The sequence below is a fragment of the Caenorhabditis elegans genome, chromosome III (assembly GCF_000002985.6).
Source record: "Caenorhabditis elegans chromosome III".
Classification (NCBI taxonomy): Eukaryota; Metazoa; Nematoda; class Chromadorea; order Rhabditida; family Rhabditidae; genus Caenorhabditis; species Caenorhabditis elegans.
Genome location: NC_003281.10, coordinates 3302674 through 3317718, shown reverse-complemented (window position 1 = coordinate 3317718; position 15045 = coordinate 3302674). Strand labels below are relative to the sequence as shown.

Genomic DNA, 15045 nt, shown 5'->3' with positions numbered 1-15045 from the left:
AATTTCGGAAAAAAAATTAATTTTTCATGTGAATTGTAGGCGGTTTTGGATGACCCGGATGGCGCGGATAGGGATAAAAATTTAAAATTAAAAAATTAAAAAGAAGGAAAAATATATAAAATCGCAAAAAAATTAAAATTTTAGGCGGCGAGGCGGGAAATAAGGCAAATTGCACACGGAAATTTCAAAAAAAAATTGGAGAAAAAAACTGAAAATTTAAAGAATTGTGCAATGCTTCTTGATTCCGGATCGCTTTTTACGGCCGGAGCTCGCCGACGCGTCGATTCCTGTTTGAGCCTGTGAGCCACCCTTTCGACGCTTCATTTCACGCATCAAATCGTAGAATACCTGCAAAAAAATTTGGGGATTTTAGGAGTTTTTAACTGAAAAAAAAAACGATTTTTTTAATGAGAGTTTTTACTGGGAAAAATTGTAAATTCATAATTTTTCACCGGAAAATTGAAATTTTACGATTTTTGGACTAAAAAATTGAAATTTTTTGGACTAAAAATTGAAATTTTATGATTTTTTGAACTAAAAAATTGAAATTTTATAATTTTTTGGACTAAAAATTGAAATTTTAGAGTTTTTAACTGAAAAAAAACGAAATTTTGCGATTTTCCAAACTAAAAATCGATTTTTTTGACTTTACAAAATTGAAATTTTGGGGATTTTTAGATAAAAAAAACTGGAAAATGGCATATTTCGGAAATTTTTAGTGAAAAAAAAACGGAGTAAATTGACTATTTTTGGCTAAAAATTGCACAAAATCCATACAATTTTGAAATTTTTCACAAATTTTCATTAAAAATTCGAATTTTTAATCTAAAAACGACGAATTTTTCACTATTCAACTCAAAATTCCACTATTTTCTCCAATTTTCTCGATTTTTAGCCTAAAAACGTTGGATGTTTCCAATTTTCCGGCTGAAATTCGCCGAATTTTCCAAATTTTCAGCCTAAAATCCTCCCGTACCTTTTTTTTCACAGGAAAAATTAAAATTTTAGTAGGTTTTTAGCTGAAAAATTGAATTTTTTGAGTTTTTAACTGAAAAAATCGAAATTTTTTATATTTTTTTGACTGAAAAATTGAAATTCTCCAAAATGAGCACAATTATTAGCTCAAAATGAATTTTCCGGGCTCAGAAAGTGAAATTTTTAAAATTTTCAGGGAATTTGTCATGAAAGCTCTTAAAATCAGCAAAAAAAATTGTTTTTTAACTAAAAAAAGGCCATTTTTTGATTTTTCATGTGAAAATTAAATATGTTTTTTTTTGTTATTTTTTACACGAAAAGATCGAATTTTTATGAATTTTTTGATGAAAACTTGAAATTTTATGATTGTTTAGATGGAAAAAATCGAATTTCTTGATTTTTCAACTTTAAAGTGGAATTTTATGATTTTTTAACTGAAAAAATCAAAGTTTTAGGATTTTTTAGCTCAAAAATCGCTGAATTTCACAGATTTTCAGCCGAAAACTTATTTCCTGCTGAAAATTGGAGACATTTGTGTCAAAAATTTGAATTTTTCGCTTTTCAGCTCAAAATTCCGCCAATTTTGACTATTTTCTCCAATTTTTCCAATTTTCCGGCTGAAATTCGCCGAATTTTCCAAATTTTCAGCCTAAAATCTCTTCCCAATACCTTATCAACATTTTCACGTCTTTTAGCCGATGTCTCAACATAATGACATCCCCATTGTTCAGCACGTTGTCGACATAATTCAGCTGATACAACACGTTGATCACGCATATCACCCTTATTTCCAACCAATACAATTGGAACTGATGAATCCGAATTTTTGACACGAAGAATTTGTTCGCTGCAAGAAATAACGGGGGTTTTGGGCCTAAATTGTCTAAAAATCGAAGCTTTTCGGCCTAAAATAGGCAAATTTTGGCCGTTTTTAGTGAAAATTTCACAAAATTCGGGTTAAAATTTCCCATTTTTCAAGTTTTTCGGCTTAAAATAGGCAAAATTTGACATTTTTGAGTGAAAATTTCATGAAATTTGGGTGAAAATTGCCCAAAATCGGGGTTTTTCGGCCTAAAATAGGCAAAATTTGAAAGTTTTTAGTGAAAATTTGATGAAATTTGGGTGAAAATGGACCAAAATCCTAGTTTTTTGAACAAAAATAGGCAAATTTTGTAAGTTTTTAATGAAAATTTGGCAAATTTGGGGTGAAAATTGACTAAAATCCGAGTTTTCGGGTCTATAGAGCGTAAAATTTGAAAGTTTTCATGAAAATTGGGTTAAAACCGACCTTTTTAAAAAGTTTTTCGGTCTAAAATAGGCGAATTTTGAGATTTTTGTGTGAAAAAGTGAAATTTTCTTGAAATTTAGAGTTTTTTCAACCGAAAATAGGCAAATTTTGGCCGTTTTTAGTGAAAATTTCACAAAATTCGCGTTAAAATTGACCATTTTTCAAGTTTTTCGGCCTAAGATAGGCTTAATTTGACATTTTTAAGTCGAAATTTTGTAAGTTTAGGCTTAAAATGGACCAAATTACGAGTTTTTTTAAACAAAAATACGCAATTTTGAAAGTTTTGAGGAGAAATTTCATGAAAATTGGGTAAAAATTGACAATTTTTCGAGTTTTTACTAATTTTGAAAGACAAAAATGTGCAAATTTAGACATTTTTAAGCGAAAATTTCGTGAGTTTAGGGTTAAGATGGGCCAAAATCCGAGTTTTTTGACCGAAAATAGGCAAATTTGGACATTTTTGAGTGAAAATTTTACGAAATATGGGTGAAAAATGCCCGAAATCGGGGTTTTTCGGTCTAAAATAGGCAAAAATTGACAGTTTTTAGTCAAAATTTAGTAAATTTAGGGTTAAAATGAACCAAAATTGGAGTTTTTGCCAGAAAATTTCAGAAATTTGCATATTTTCAGTAAAATTCATCGAAAATCTGACATTTTTTTGGCATTTTTTAGCACGAAAAAGTGTTTTATTCAGTTTGGAATCTTTTTTTGCTAAAAACGAGCAAATTTTTACATTTTTATTGAAAATTTCATGGAATTCGGGTTAAAACTGACCAAAAATCAATTTTTTCGCATTTTCAGGACTTTTTTGGTCGAAATTTTGCTATTTTCAACCAAATTCCAGTTAAAAGTGACCAAAATTCGCATTTTTCATTACTTTTTTGCTCGAAAATGGCAAAATTAGCAGAAATTTGGTGTATTTTTCAAATTTTTCGCTTAAAATCGGTCAAAATTAGGAATTTTTAGGTGGAAATTATCGAAAATTGCCCTATTTTCTTGAAATTCCTCCTTTTTTTGTCAAATTTCAGCCAAAAAAAAAAACTGAAAATTCATTAAAAATTATCGATTTTTGTCCAATTTTTCGAGAAAAAACTGAAAATTTCAATGTTTTAGGGTGAAAAAATCAATTTTTCTTCATTTTTCCAGTCAAAATGTCGAAAAAACTTACCGAAACTCGTTTGTAGCCTCAAATGATTCCATATCCAAAATCGAAAAGACACAAATAAATCCCTCACCACTTCGATAGTAATTATCACTGAAAAATTGAAAAAATTGGGGAAAAATCAGTTAAAATTACGATTTTTTGGCTCTTTTCGCGTGAAAAAACAAAAAATTCCTTAAAATTTAGTCTTTGGTGGGAAAAAAAGTTCAAAAACCGGCTCAAAACCTCCGATTTTTCCGGAAAATCCCAAAAAATCGGCTTAAAATGACGACTTTTGCTGAAAATAACGAAAAATAAGCCGATTTTTGGCAATTTTTCTCTAAAATTTGATGAAAAACATCCAAATTTCGTGATTTTTTCGATTTTTCAGCGATTTTTCGCCAATTTCCAGTGCTTACCGAATTGCAGAATAATCTTCTTGTCCAGCCGTATCAAGAATATCAATTGAGCATTCTTCACCGTCTAAAACCACTTTTTTACGATACGAATCCGCTTTTGTTGGCTCATATTCCTCCACAAACTGCAAAAAAAAAGGATAAATTCGGTTTTTAGATTAAAAAATCCGAGAAAATTGGAATTTTTGAGTGAAAATTGTGATTTTTGGGGTTTTTTGACATAAAATTCGGGAAAATCAGAACTTTTCAACGTATTTTTGGTAGAAAAATGAAAAAATTGGGATTTTTTGACATAAAATTCGTGAAAATTGGAATTTTTTGGGGGTTTTTCGACATAAAAAAGGCGAAAATAGGTATTTTTTTAATAAAATTTTTGGAAAATTGGAATTTTTCGGGGGTTTTGGATATGAAAAAGGCAAAATTTTGAATTTTTTGGCATAAAATTCCCAAAAATTGGATTTTTTTTTCATAAAAAACGTGAAAAGTGGAATTTTTGTGATTTTTCGACATAAAATTCGGTAAAATCAGAATTTTTCATAGTTTTTGGGTAGAAAAATGGAAAAATGAAGATTTTTTGGGGTTTTTTGACATAAAACTCGCAAAAAATTGGAATTTTTCAGTGATTTAAAGTAGAAAACGGAAATATCGGAATTTTTTACATTAAATTTGCAAAATTGGGATTTTTTTGCCTTAAAATTCGGGAAAATTGGCATTTTTAGAGCTTTTGAGTGAAAAAAACTCGAAAATCGGATTATTTTTGGATTTTTTGACATAAAATTCGGGGAAAATGGAATTTTTCAGGCTTTCTGACGTAAAATACCCAAAACTCGAATTTTTTTGGGGTTTTTGGCAAAAAATGCACAAAATTCGGCCTAAAAAAGGTACAAATTGAGATTTTTCGACATAAAATTCGGGAACATCGCAAAACTTCGGATTTTTAACATAAAATTTGAGAAAAACGACGTTTTTAGAGTCTTTGCATGCAAATTTGCAAAAATTCCGGGATTTTCGTCTAGATTCTTCGGAAAAATCGGAATTTCCGGTGTTTTCTTCTTGAAACATCGATTTTTAGGTTTTTTTCGGAATTTTTCAGAAAAAATTGTTCTTTTCTCGTTTTTCGCCAAATTCCGCACCTCATCATACATGAACTGCAAAGTGAGAGCCGATTTTCCGACACCTCCGGTTCCGACCATAATAACCTGCAATTTTATTGATTTTTTCAGTTTTTTTGGGAAAAAATTCAATTTTTTCGAATTTTCAGGGCAAAAACTCACTTTATGGACGACTTGTTGTTGCGGCGGCAGTGTTCCGCTTGCTTTTTTCGATGCCATGGCTGAAAATTCGAGTTTTAGGGGGAAAACCCGGGGGAAATCGACGAAAATTGGGGAATTTCTCAATTTTTGGCTAGAAAATATCCGGGAAATTGCAAAATTTAGCGTTAAAAATGGAAATTTATGCAAATTTTCAGATTCTCAACAACAAAAACCACCAAAAAACCGGTTTTCCCGCAGAAAATTCATCAAAAAATGACCAAAAACCACCGTAACCCTCCATTCTGAAAGTTGTGTACTCTGCGAACACCGAATTTTACGACAGTTGAGGGGTACGGTAGAAAGCAGGATTTTGCAGGTTTTAAGTAGATTTTAAAGTGAAAATTGTCAGTTTTAAGCTAAAAAATTGTGAAAATCAGTTGAATATATTGATTTTCATGTGAAAAATGCAAGAAAAATTGAGATTTCCTTTTAAAAATGACTGAAAATCTTGAAAACACCAGATCTTACGCGCAAACTTTTTTTCTTTTTATTTTTCACAGGGTTTTTACATATTTTTATTAAAAATCTGCTCAAAAACTGAATTTTTCTGTAATTTTTATAGGGATTACATAAAAAATAAATGATTTCCTTCTTAAAATAAAAAAAAACAGAAAAAATGCCGAAAATTTAAAAACTCGAAATTTCGGTTAAAAATTTAAAAAATTTTCAAAATTTCTACCGGAAACTTATTTATATCAATGAAAACTGCTCTAAACCCCATTTTCCCTCAAATTTCTGCTAAAAAATTCAAATTCCCGCCGCCCAGCGCCAATTTCTCATTAGAGCGCGTTTGCCTCAAATTTCCTCACTTTTTCCTGGATTTCTGCCATTTAAACCAACTTTTCACCACGGAAAAACAAAATATTACCTTCCGGATCATAAAACTCGGGTTCATCACTCTTCCGGCGGAATAAAAAGTGCCAAAGAGCCAAGAATTTAAGCTTTATCCAGTTCCACCCATTTCGGAGCACATGGGACACCTTATCCATTTTTTTTAACGAGAAAATATAAAATTTTCCACTATAGGAAAATTACGGGGGATTTCTCGAGGTTTTTCAGGAAAAAGAATAAAAAATTTCGCAAAAAAAAATGTTGCGAAATTTTCGGATTTTCGGGTCGGAAGAAGGTGTCCAATAGCAACCAGAAGAGCGTATGTGCCTAGTGCCTCATTTTCTATTCACACGCTGACGGGAAAAGTGAGGGTGAGAAATAGTGTAGAAAACCGTGGAGACGCAGACTTTTTGACTGTTTTGGTGAGGCACCGCCTCGCTCTCCCGGCTACACAATTATGCATAATAAGACAAAAAGGCGGAAAAGGCAGAGACGCAGAACAATATGAAATGTTATTTGTTTTAGTACTGTCTGCCGGTGATAGAGGAGGGGATTTTAACAAAAAAACTGTGAAAAAAGTATCGAAATTTTTGAAAAAATCGATAATTTTTCTTGCAAATATCGATTTTTTCCAGGTTTTTTTGAATTTGCCCTACTGAGAGCTTCAAAATGACCCCCATATCGGCTGGTTTACTCGAAAATTCAAAATTTTGCGGTAAACGCGCCCTACCGCACACCGGGGAGGTGGGAACTTGAGTTTATCGATTTTTTAAAGTCGATTATCGATTTTTTCTAATTTGTTCTGGTTTTTATCGAATTCCCCTCACTGTAAGCTGCAAAATAACCCTGATATCGGCTGAATAACTCGAAAATTTGAAATTTTGCGTAAAACGCGCCCTACCGCACACTTGGTCGGCGGGAATTTGAATTTCAACGCGGTTTAACGAGTTTTCAATTTTTTTTCTGATTTTTCCGGTCAAATTGCGGTAGATTTACTTGAAAATTAAACATTTAGTGGAAAACGCGCCCTACCGCACACCAGCGACAATGAAAATGTGCTCTATCGCTAAACGGCGCGGAGGCCCGCGGGAATTTGAATTTTTGAGTGACAATTGAATAAAAAACGATTTTTCCAAGTTTCTCATTGTTTTTCCTGGATTTTGGCCTCAATTAATTCAAATTTTCAAAAAAAAAATTCAAAAATTACCAAAAAAACCTGCTATTTTTTGCTCAAAATGTCGTTTTTTCCCATAAAATAATTTTTTTTTTTCATCACGAAAAGTGTTCCCAAAACATTTTCCAAATAAATTCTATTTTTATTGTTCTTCTCCAGAAAAGAAAAGACCTTGGCATAGTAAAAGGACTCCAATTATCGGAGGAAAATGAGGGTCAAGACTCTTTTTTTCTTATTATAACTTGGTAGTTTTGATGAATTAGGCAGTTTAAGGGAGTAATAAATTAGAAGAAACTTTTTTTTTTGGGAAAAAATTTTTGAAATTTCGAAAAAAAAATTCAAAAAAAAGTTTTTTTTGAACTTCTTTTCAAACTTTTTTTCGGAATTTTTTTTTCAAATAATTTGTTTTTAAAAATTTTCTGCTCAAATTCATACTCAGCTCACCGAGTCCTTCAAAATAACACCCATTTTGGCGGGTTTTTTTCAACGTTTGAAAAACCAAATTGAAAGTGCGCCCCACCGCCGCACTGTTGGCTGGCGGGAATTTAAAATTACTTTTTAAATTCGGGGATTTTCCTGCTTTTAACATTTAAAATGCCGCAAAACTACATTTTTTCAATAAAATGACAGAAAAAATTTGGAATTGTTGCAAACGCGCTCTATAGCCAATTTGCTCGGCGGAGCGCGGGAATTTGAATTTTCCAAAATATTTCAATGATTTTTCGGTGTTATAAGCTATTATGTTGTGAAAAATGATAAACAACAGTGAAAATTAAAAGAAAATATCGATGTTTCGTTAAAAATCGGATAACTGCGGTGAAAACGCGCTCTACCGCTAATAAGGGCGGCACGGGCGGATTGTTTGGCGGGAATTTGAATTTTATTGTGGAAATTATGAGTTTTAGACTATTTTTCTTGATGAAAGTAGATTTTCAGCAAATTTTCCGAATTTTTTAAAGGAAAAGTTTGAAATTTTCGAAAATCTTGGAAAATCGATAAAATTTGATATTTTTCATCGCGAAAATCGATTTTTCTCTATTTTTCCACAAAAACATTTGATTTTGGCCGATTTTACACATTTCTGACCTAATTTCAATAGCCTGGAGAAAACGCGCTCTATTGCTAATCGGGCGGCGTGGTCGGCGGGAATTGGAATTGTTTTTCTGGTTTAAATTTGCGGTTTTAGGCTATTTTTCTTGATTTTAAGGTTTAAAATCAGATTTTCCATTGATTTAAACGCAATTTTTCAGGCATTTTTCGATAAAATATCGATTTGTCCTTAAAAATTTGGATAAAATGAGAAATTCGTTCCGGGAAAACACGAGAAAATCGATGATATATAAATACATAAAAATATAAAAAGTGAAAAAGAGAAGAACGAAAAAAGATGACGCTTCCGTCCCCGAGACCTGCATACCTGTGGAGAAGAGAGAGAGATGGAGAGAGCGCAGAGACGCAGAGATAACAAACAGAAAAATGTGAAGACAAAAAAAACTGGTCGATCTTGTTTGGGTGGTCAACAGCATGGAGAAACAGAAAAAATAACGATAAAAATAGGAAAAAAAAACTGGAAATTAATTAATTTTTTTTTTGGAAAAAAATTTTGAAAAAAACAATTTCAAAAAAATTTTTTTCTTAAAAATCAATAATTTTCTACTGATTTCTGTATGAAGTTTTGTAAAATTCAAAAAATCAGTCAGAAACCTTAAAAAACAGAAAAGTTATAGAACTTTTAAATTTTCAAAAAAAAATTACTGTGGGGTCCCGCCACGAAAAATTTAGGATGTCATTAATTTATTTTCCAAGAATACACAGATTTTGGCTCATTTTAAACTCAAAATAAGCAAAAAATCTTGAAAATTGGGAAAGTTATAAATTTTTGAAATTTTTCGAAAAAAAATTTTTTTTGGAATTTTTTTTTTATTTCAAAATTTCTTAATTGTTTAAATTTTCATGCTTTTTCAGCTAAATTTAGATTTAGAATAAGCACAAAACCTAAATTTTTGAATAAAAATACTACCAATGCCAAAACCTACAGTAACCCTGAAGATTTCGTGGCGGGACTCAAAACTTCAAAAAAACATTTTTTTTTTAATTTTTTGCAAATTTCAAAAATTCATAACTTTTTCAATTTTAAAGATTTAAAGTTAATTTTAAACGTAAAATAAGCAAAAAAACTTGAATTTTTAATCAAAAATACTACCAATGCCAAAAACTACAGTAACCGTGAAGTTTTCGTGGCGGGACTCAAAATATCAAAAAACAATTTTTAATTTTTTTTCAAACTTTAAAAATTCCTAACTTTTTCAATTTTCAAGCTTTTCAGCTAAATGTAGATTCAAAATAAGCACAAAAACTGAAATTTTTGAATAAAATTACTACCAATGTCAAAAATTACAGTACCCCTGAAAATTTCGTGGTGGGACTCAAAATTTCAAAAAAACTTTTTTCAAATTTCAAAAATTCATAACTTTCTCAAATTTGAAGATTTCTGGCTAAATTTAGAATTTAAAAAATCACAAAAATTTGAATTTTTAATCAAAAATACTACCAATGTCAAAAACTACAGTAACCCAGAAGATTTCGTAGCGGGACTCAAAATTTCAAAAAAAAATTTTTTCATACTTTTTGTAAGTTTTTGAAAATTCATAACTTTCTCAAATTTAGAGATTTTTTGCTAAATTTAGAATTAAAAAAAAACAAAAAATTTTGAATTTTTGTTTAAAAATATTACCAATTTCAAAATAACCAAAACTACAGTAACCCCAAAACTTTTCGTGGCGGGACCCAAAAAATAGATTCAAAAAGTCCAATCTTTATCGATTTTTTCATCGGATCGGTGCTGCACAAAAGGACACATAAAAGTGTCCGAAATGTGTGTGTGTGTGTGTACAATTCGGAGAAAAATGGAGAAAAGATCGGGGGTGAGGCTCGTAATCCGAAATGTTTGTTTATTTTCTTCTGCTGCCTGGCTGCCTGGCTGCCTAAAAGTTAGAGAGTATTAGAGAAAAAGAGCACAGAGAAAACTGTGCCCAATTACATTTTCAGTTATAAACAAAAATGTGTCATATGCCACTATTATGAGTCATTGTGACCAAGAATTGACCGAAAATCGCAAAATATTTGGGAAAAATCAGGAAAAAAGTGAAATTTCAGTGTCTTCACAGAATTTTAATAATGAAAATCAAATTTCCCAGAATTTTCCACCCCTAGAACTCATTTTTCTGCAAATTGTCGTAAGATCTGGTGTTTGCGTACTTTTAAAGCTACCGTAACCCGTGAAATTCAAATTTTTGCCAGAAAACAATGAAAAACACTCCAAATGGCAAATTTAACAAACAAAATTCGAATTCTACTCTATTTTTTACCTTTAAAACTCGGTTTTAGAATATTTTCTGCAAAATGTCGTAAGATTTGGTGCTTGCGTACTTTTGAGGCTACCGTACCCCATAAATTTCAAATTTTGAGTCAGAAGTTGATGGAAAAACGTGGAAAGAATAAAAGTAACAAAAATACTAAACTTGCCGTGAAAATTGGGAAATTTTGAATTTAAAGCATAGAAAATTTGATTTTTGGCAAAAATTCAACAGAAAAACATTTGAAAATCTAAAGCTTCTGATGTGAACACTTTTTTCATGGAATTTTAACCATAAAATTCAAATTCTGCGCCATTTTCTATCCTAAAAACTCAAATTCTGGAGTTTTTCTGCATTTTGTCGTAAGATCTGGTGCTTGCGTACTTTTGAGGCTACCGTACCCCTGGAAATTCGAATTTATGGTGAGAAACTGGAAAAAAAACACTCTTGCAAAGGGAAAATTAATGCTAAAATTGAAATAATTTTAATTTTAATACCTGAAATTTAAAAAAATCAAAAAATTAGGAAAAAAAATTTGGAAAAAAAATTTGAAAAATTTTTTTTTCGAAAAAAGTAAAAAGTACACTAACTTTTTTTTTATTATCAAAATAATCATTATGCATATAAGTACTTCATTATGACGAATTGAGAGAGACGCAGGCAATCAAATAGATGAGTCAACATACACATTTGACCATTCAGAAATATGATTTCATCATTCCCCGCTCGACAAATAGTACAGCTGGAGGGAGAAGTTTCATGAATTGAATTAAAAATATTATGAAATCGATGAAAATATTTGTGAAATGCAGTTCTGTGGTGGATTTGAAAAAGTTTTTGAAATTTTGGGTCTCGCCGCGAAACGTCTAGGGTTACTGTAGTTTTTGAAGTAATCTGTTGAAAATATTAAAATTCAGAAAATTTCAAATATTTAATAATAAAAAACACCTGAATCCGTATGAAAAAACTAAAGTTACACATTTTTGGAAAATTTAGTTTTACAAAAACTTTTTTTTTGGAAATTTTGGGTCTCGCTGCGAAAAGTCTAGGGTTACTGTAGTTTCTCAGAGTTTAAACAAATGCAAATTATAAGTAACAAAAATGTAAATATTTTTTTAAACTTTGAAATATTATATGAATTAAAATAGCAAAAATTAACAAAATTGTGAACTTGAAATTTTGAATTTTCAAAAAAAAAAAATTGAAATTTTTTAAACGAATGGTTTTCACAAAACGTGCAATAATTTCAAGCATATTTTGTTCAATTTAATCAAAAAATTGATGAAAATGTTAAAAAAATTTAGGAAGTTATACATTTTTGAAGTTCCCAAAATTCCAACTACTAAAAATTTACCAAATTTTTTTTTAACTTGCGCAGCCACCACCACCCACTAATTCCTCTTATATCTGCCTAAAAATTTTACTGTTTTTTTAGCAAAAAAAATATATGTGTTGTCTATCGGCTTATTAGATTATACGTCCACTGTACAATATTCATATAACAATTTCGCAAAAAATTGAAAATTTCAAAACTTGATAACTTTTTCAGTTGAGAAGGTTTTCATCTAGTTTTATGCTCATAATGTGCATAAATATCTGCTCTACAAATAAAATATACATTTTTCTCAAAACCATCACGCAGAGCTACAGTAATTCCAAGATTTTCGTGGCGGGATAAAATTTTTTAAAGAAAAATTTAAATATATATATTTTGTACGGATACACATAACTTTCACAATTCTAAAGCTTTTAGCTTGGTTTTAGGCTCAAAATATGGCGAAAATTTATTTCTGCAAAATCAAAAACTATCAGGACGCTATTTTCACTGAAAACTGCAGTAACCCAAGTTTTCGTGGGGAGACCAAAAATTTTCCTTTTTTTTTTTTTTTTTTTCTGAAAATATTGAAAATTTCAAAAATTCATAACTTTTGAATTCTCAGCGATTGCGGCTTGGGTTTAAGCTCCGAATATGACAAAAATATATTTCTGCAAAATTGAAAACTATCAGACCTAAAACTACAGTAACCCATGATTTTGTGGGAAGACAAAAAATTTTCCAAAAAAAAATGTTTCCTGAGAAAATTGAAATTTTCAAAAATTCATACCATTTGTAATTTGAGATGTTTTTAGCTGTTTTGTGACTCAAAATATGCAAAAAATATATTTCTATAGTTTGGTATATTTTAAAACTTTAACTTCTACAAATAGCTACAGTAACCCCAAGTTTTCGTGGGGAGACCCAAAATTTTCCAAAAAAAAAAAAATTTTTTAAGTTTTCAGGTCAAAAATTTTGCAAAGATATGAAAAAATTCTTGCACACACATTTCTTTTATCAAAGGCTCCGGGAGCACAAATGTGTGACATGTGCTCTCAGACAAGCTCCAAGAAAAACCGCAAAAACTGGGGGGGGGGGGAAGAGACGTCAGAATGTACTCTTTTTTGTGCTTCCACTGACACATTGCCTCTCTTTGAATGAAATGGACCCCCTAAAACAGTGAGAAATAGTACAGGGAACGTGGGAGACGCAGAGTTATGGAGGAATGTGAAAACAGGAGATGAGAAGTGAGAAGAGGACTGGGAGGACACACATATTCTATTGGAATTGGCTGCTGTTTGAGGAAATTCGAATTTTTTAAAGTTTATTTATATTTTTAAACAAAATTGTAATAAAAAATATCGAAGACGGAAAATCTATTTAAAAAAACCAAAAGCCAAAAAAAATTTTTTGAAATTTTTTTTTGGCTGAAAAATTTCCTGAAACTAAATTTTTCCATAATTTTCACCAATTTCACTGTTAGTTTCTATAATATATGAGTTAAACTTAAAATTTTGCACAAGTTACATAACAAAATGTCTAAAAACCTTAAAAACTAAGAAGTTTATGAGATTTTGAAAAACTACAAAAAATCGAAAATTTTCCAAAAAAAATTTTTTTTTTGAAGTTTTTTTCTTTAGTTTACTTTAGCGAATAATGTACTTTTACCCAATTTTCAATATTTTGTGCTGAAAACCACTTCAAACAGTATTGTTTGGGCTTTTCAAAACAAAAAAAATTAACCAATTTTTGGTCTCGGTGGGAAAACCTCTGGTTACTGTAGCTAATAGTAATCGAAATAAACAGAAAACTATGGATATGTAGCTTAACACCTTCTGCATATTTTAAACAATGATTCATAGTAAAATGTTGAGAATTGAATTTTTTTAATGAATTTTTGAAATTTACAATTTTCCAAAAAACAAATTTTTTTTTTGAAAAACTGAAAATTTCAAAAATTCACAAAATTTTCAGTTTTCAATCATTTTTCCTAAATTTTAACGTAAAACGTTCACAATGATGTGAGCTACTTAACTTTAATAATAAACAATTTTAAAAACGAACGGAATCTACAGTAAACTGGGGTTTTTCCAGGCAGGACCCAAAAATTCAAAAAGATTGTTTGTTTTTTGAAAAACTGAAAATTTCAAAAATTCATAACTTTCTCAGTTTTCAACTTTTTTTTCTAATTTTTAATTTAAAATGTTCACAAATATGTGGACTATTCTATTTTGGTAATAATCAATCCCTAAAATAAGCCAAACCTACAGTAACTATAGTTCTTTCGTGGCGGGACCCCAAAATTAATTAGAAACCGAGAAAGCGCGATAAAATCTCATCGTGCAAAACTAGCAGCAAATTGAAAGCGGATACATATGAAATCTAAGATCAAGAACAAGAGATTGAAGAGTAGAAGGACGTACTTTACATTGTTGTAACATTTAGGAGTGGCTGCCGGTCAGTGTATGGCGCCGGTCAGGCGACGAGAATTGAGCTGGAAAGAGGGATATTTTGTACGGATACACTTCTACTACTACACATCGATCATCTAAAGTTCCACTAGTTTTCGATCAGAGGGGTACATTCCATGAGAAAACAAATTTCTAAAGAAAATTTCAAAAAAAAATTTTTTTTCCAAAAAATCTTGAAAATCTTCAAAAAACCGAACTCAGATCACAAAAATAGTGTCAAATTCAAATTCGCCGTCTATTTTTACCCTTACACACAATTTCCCGGGATTCTAGCTCAAATTTTGAATTCTACGGGGTACGGTAGCCTCGAAAGTACGCAAACACCGAGAGACACCAGATCTTACGACATTTTGCGGAAAAAACTAAAAATCCGGCAAAATTGGGATAACTATAGAGAAATTTGAAATTTTGAGTTTTGAGGGGTTCGCTAGCCAAAAAAGTACGCAAGCACCAGATCCCACGACAAAATGCAGAAAACTGTCAAACTTATCAAATTTGCATGAAAATTAACAATAAATTCGAATTCTTCATTCAATTGGGCCCTTTTTATGTTTTTCCGGGGATTCTAGCTCAAAATTGGAATTTAAAGAGGTACGGTAGCCTCGAAAGTACGCAAACACCATATTCTACGACAAAATGCAGAATATTGCTGAAATACGCGGTTTTTGTGTGAAAAACTGCAGAAAAACCCCGGATTTTGTAAGGAAAATTACAAAAAATAAGACTTTTTTCGTAGAATAGTTCCAAAAATGCTAACTTCTGAAA

At 30.6% G+C, this 15045-nt stretch overlaps 1 protein-coding gene and 1 non-coding gene across 3 annotated transcripts; both read right to left on the bottom strand.

Moving 5' to 3' along the window:
- Positions 1-2: 2 nt before the first annotated feature.
- ral-1 (small monomeric GTPase) lies at positions 3-6409 on the bottom strand. Of its 2 annotated transcripts, NM_001267937.3 has the most exons (7): positions 6002-6409; positions 5095-5153; positions 4954-5019; positions 3824-3945; positions 3432-3518; positions 1645-1822; positions 3-348 (listed from the first exon to the last, which is right to left on the bottom strand). In NM_001267937.3, the coding sequence occupies exons 1-7, from the start codon at positions 6120-6122 to the stop codon at positions 217-219; spliced, it is 765 nt and encodes a 254-aa protein (NP_001254866.1). In that variant the 5' UTR covers positions 6123-6409; the 3' UTR covers positions 3-216. The 2 variants fall into 2 exon arrangements, with proteins under 2 accessions (NP_001254866.1, NP_001254867.1); NM_001267938.2 differs by lacking the exon at positions 6002-6409 and having other exon boundaries at positions 6-348.
- Positions 6410-10365: 3956 nt separating this feature from the next.
- Positions 10366-10416, bottom strand: Y53G8AR.10. The gene has a single exon (NR_052167.1). It is a non-coding gene; the product is annotated as an Unclassified non-coding RNA Y53G8AR.10 (non-coding RNA).
- Between the last annotated feature and the right edge of the window lie 4629 nt (positions 10417-15045).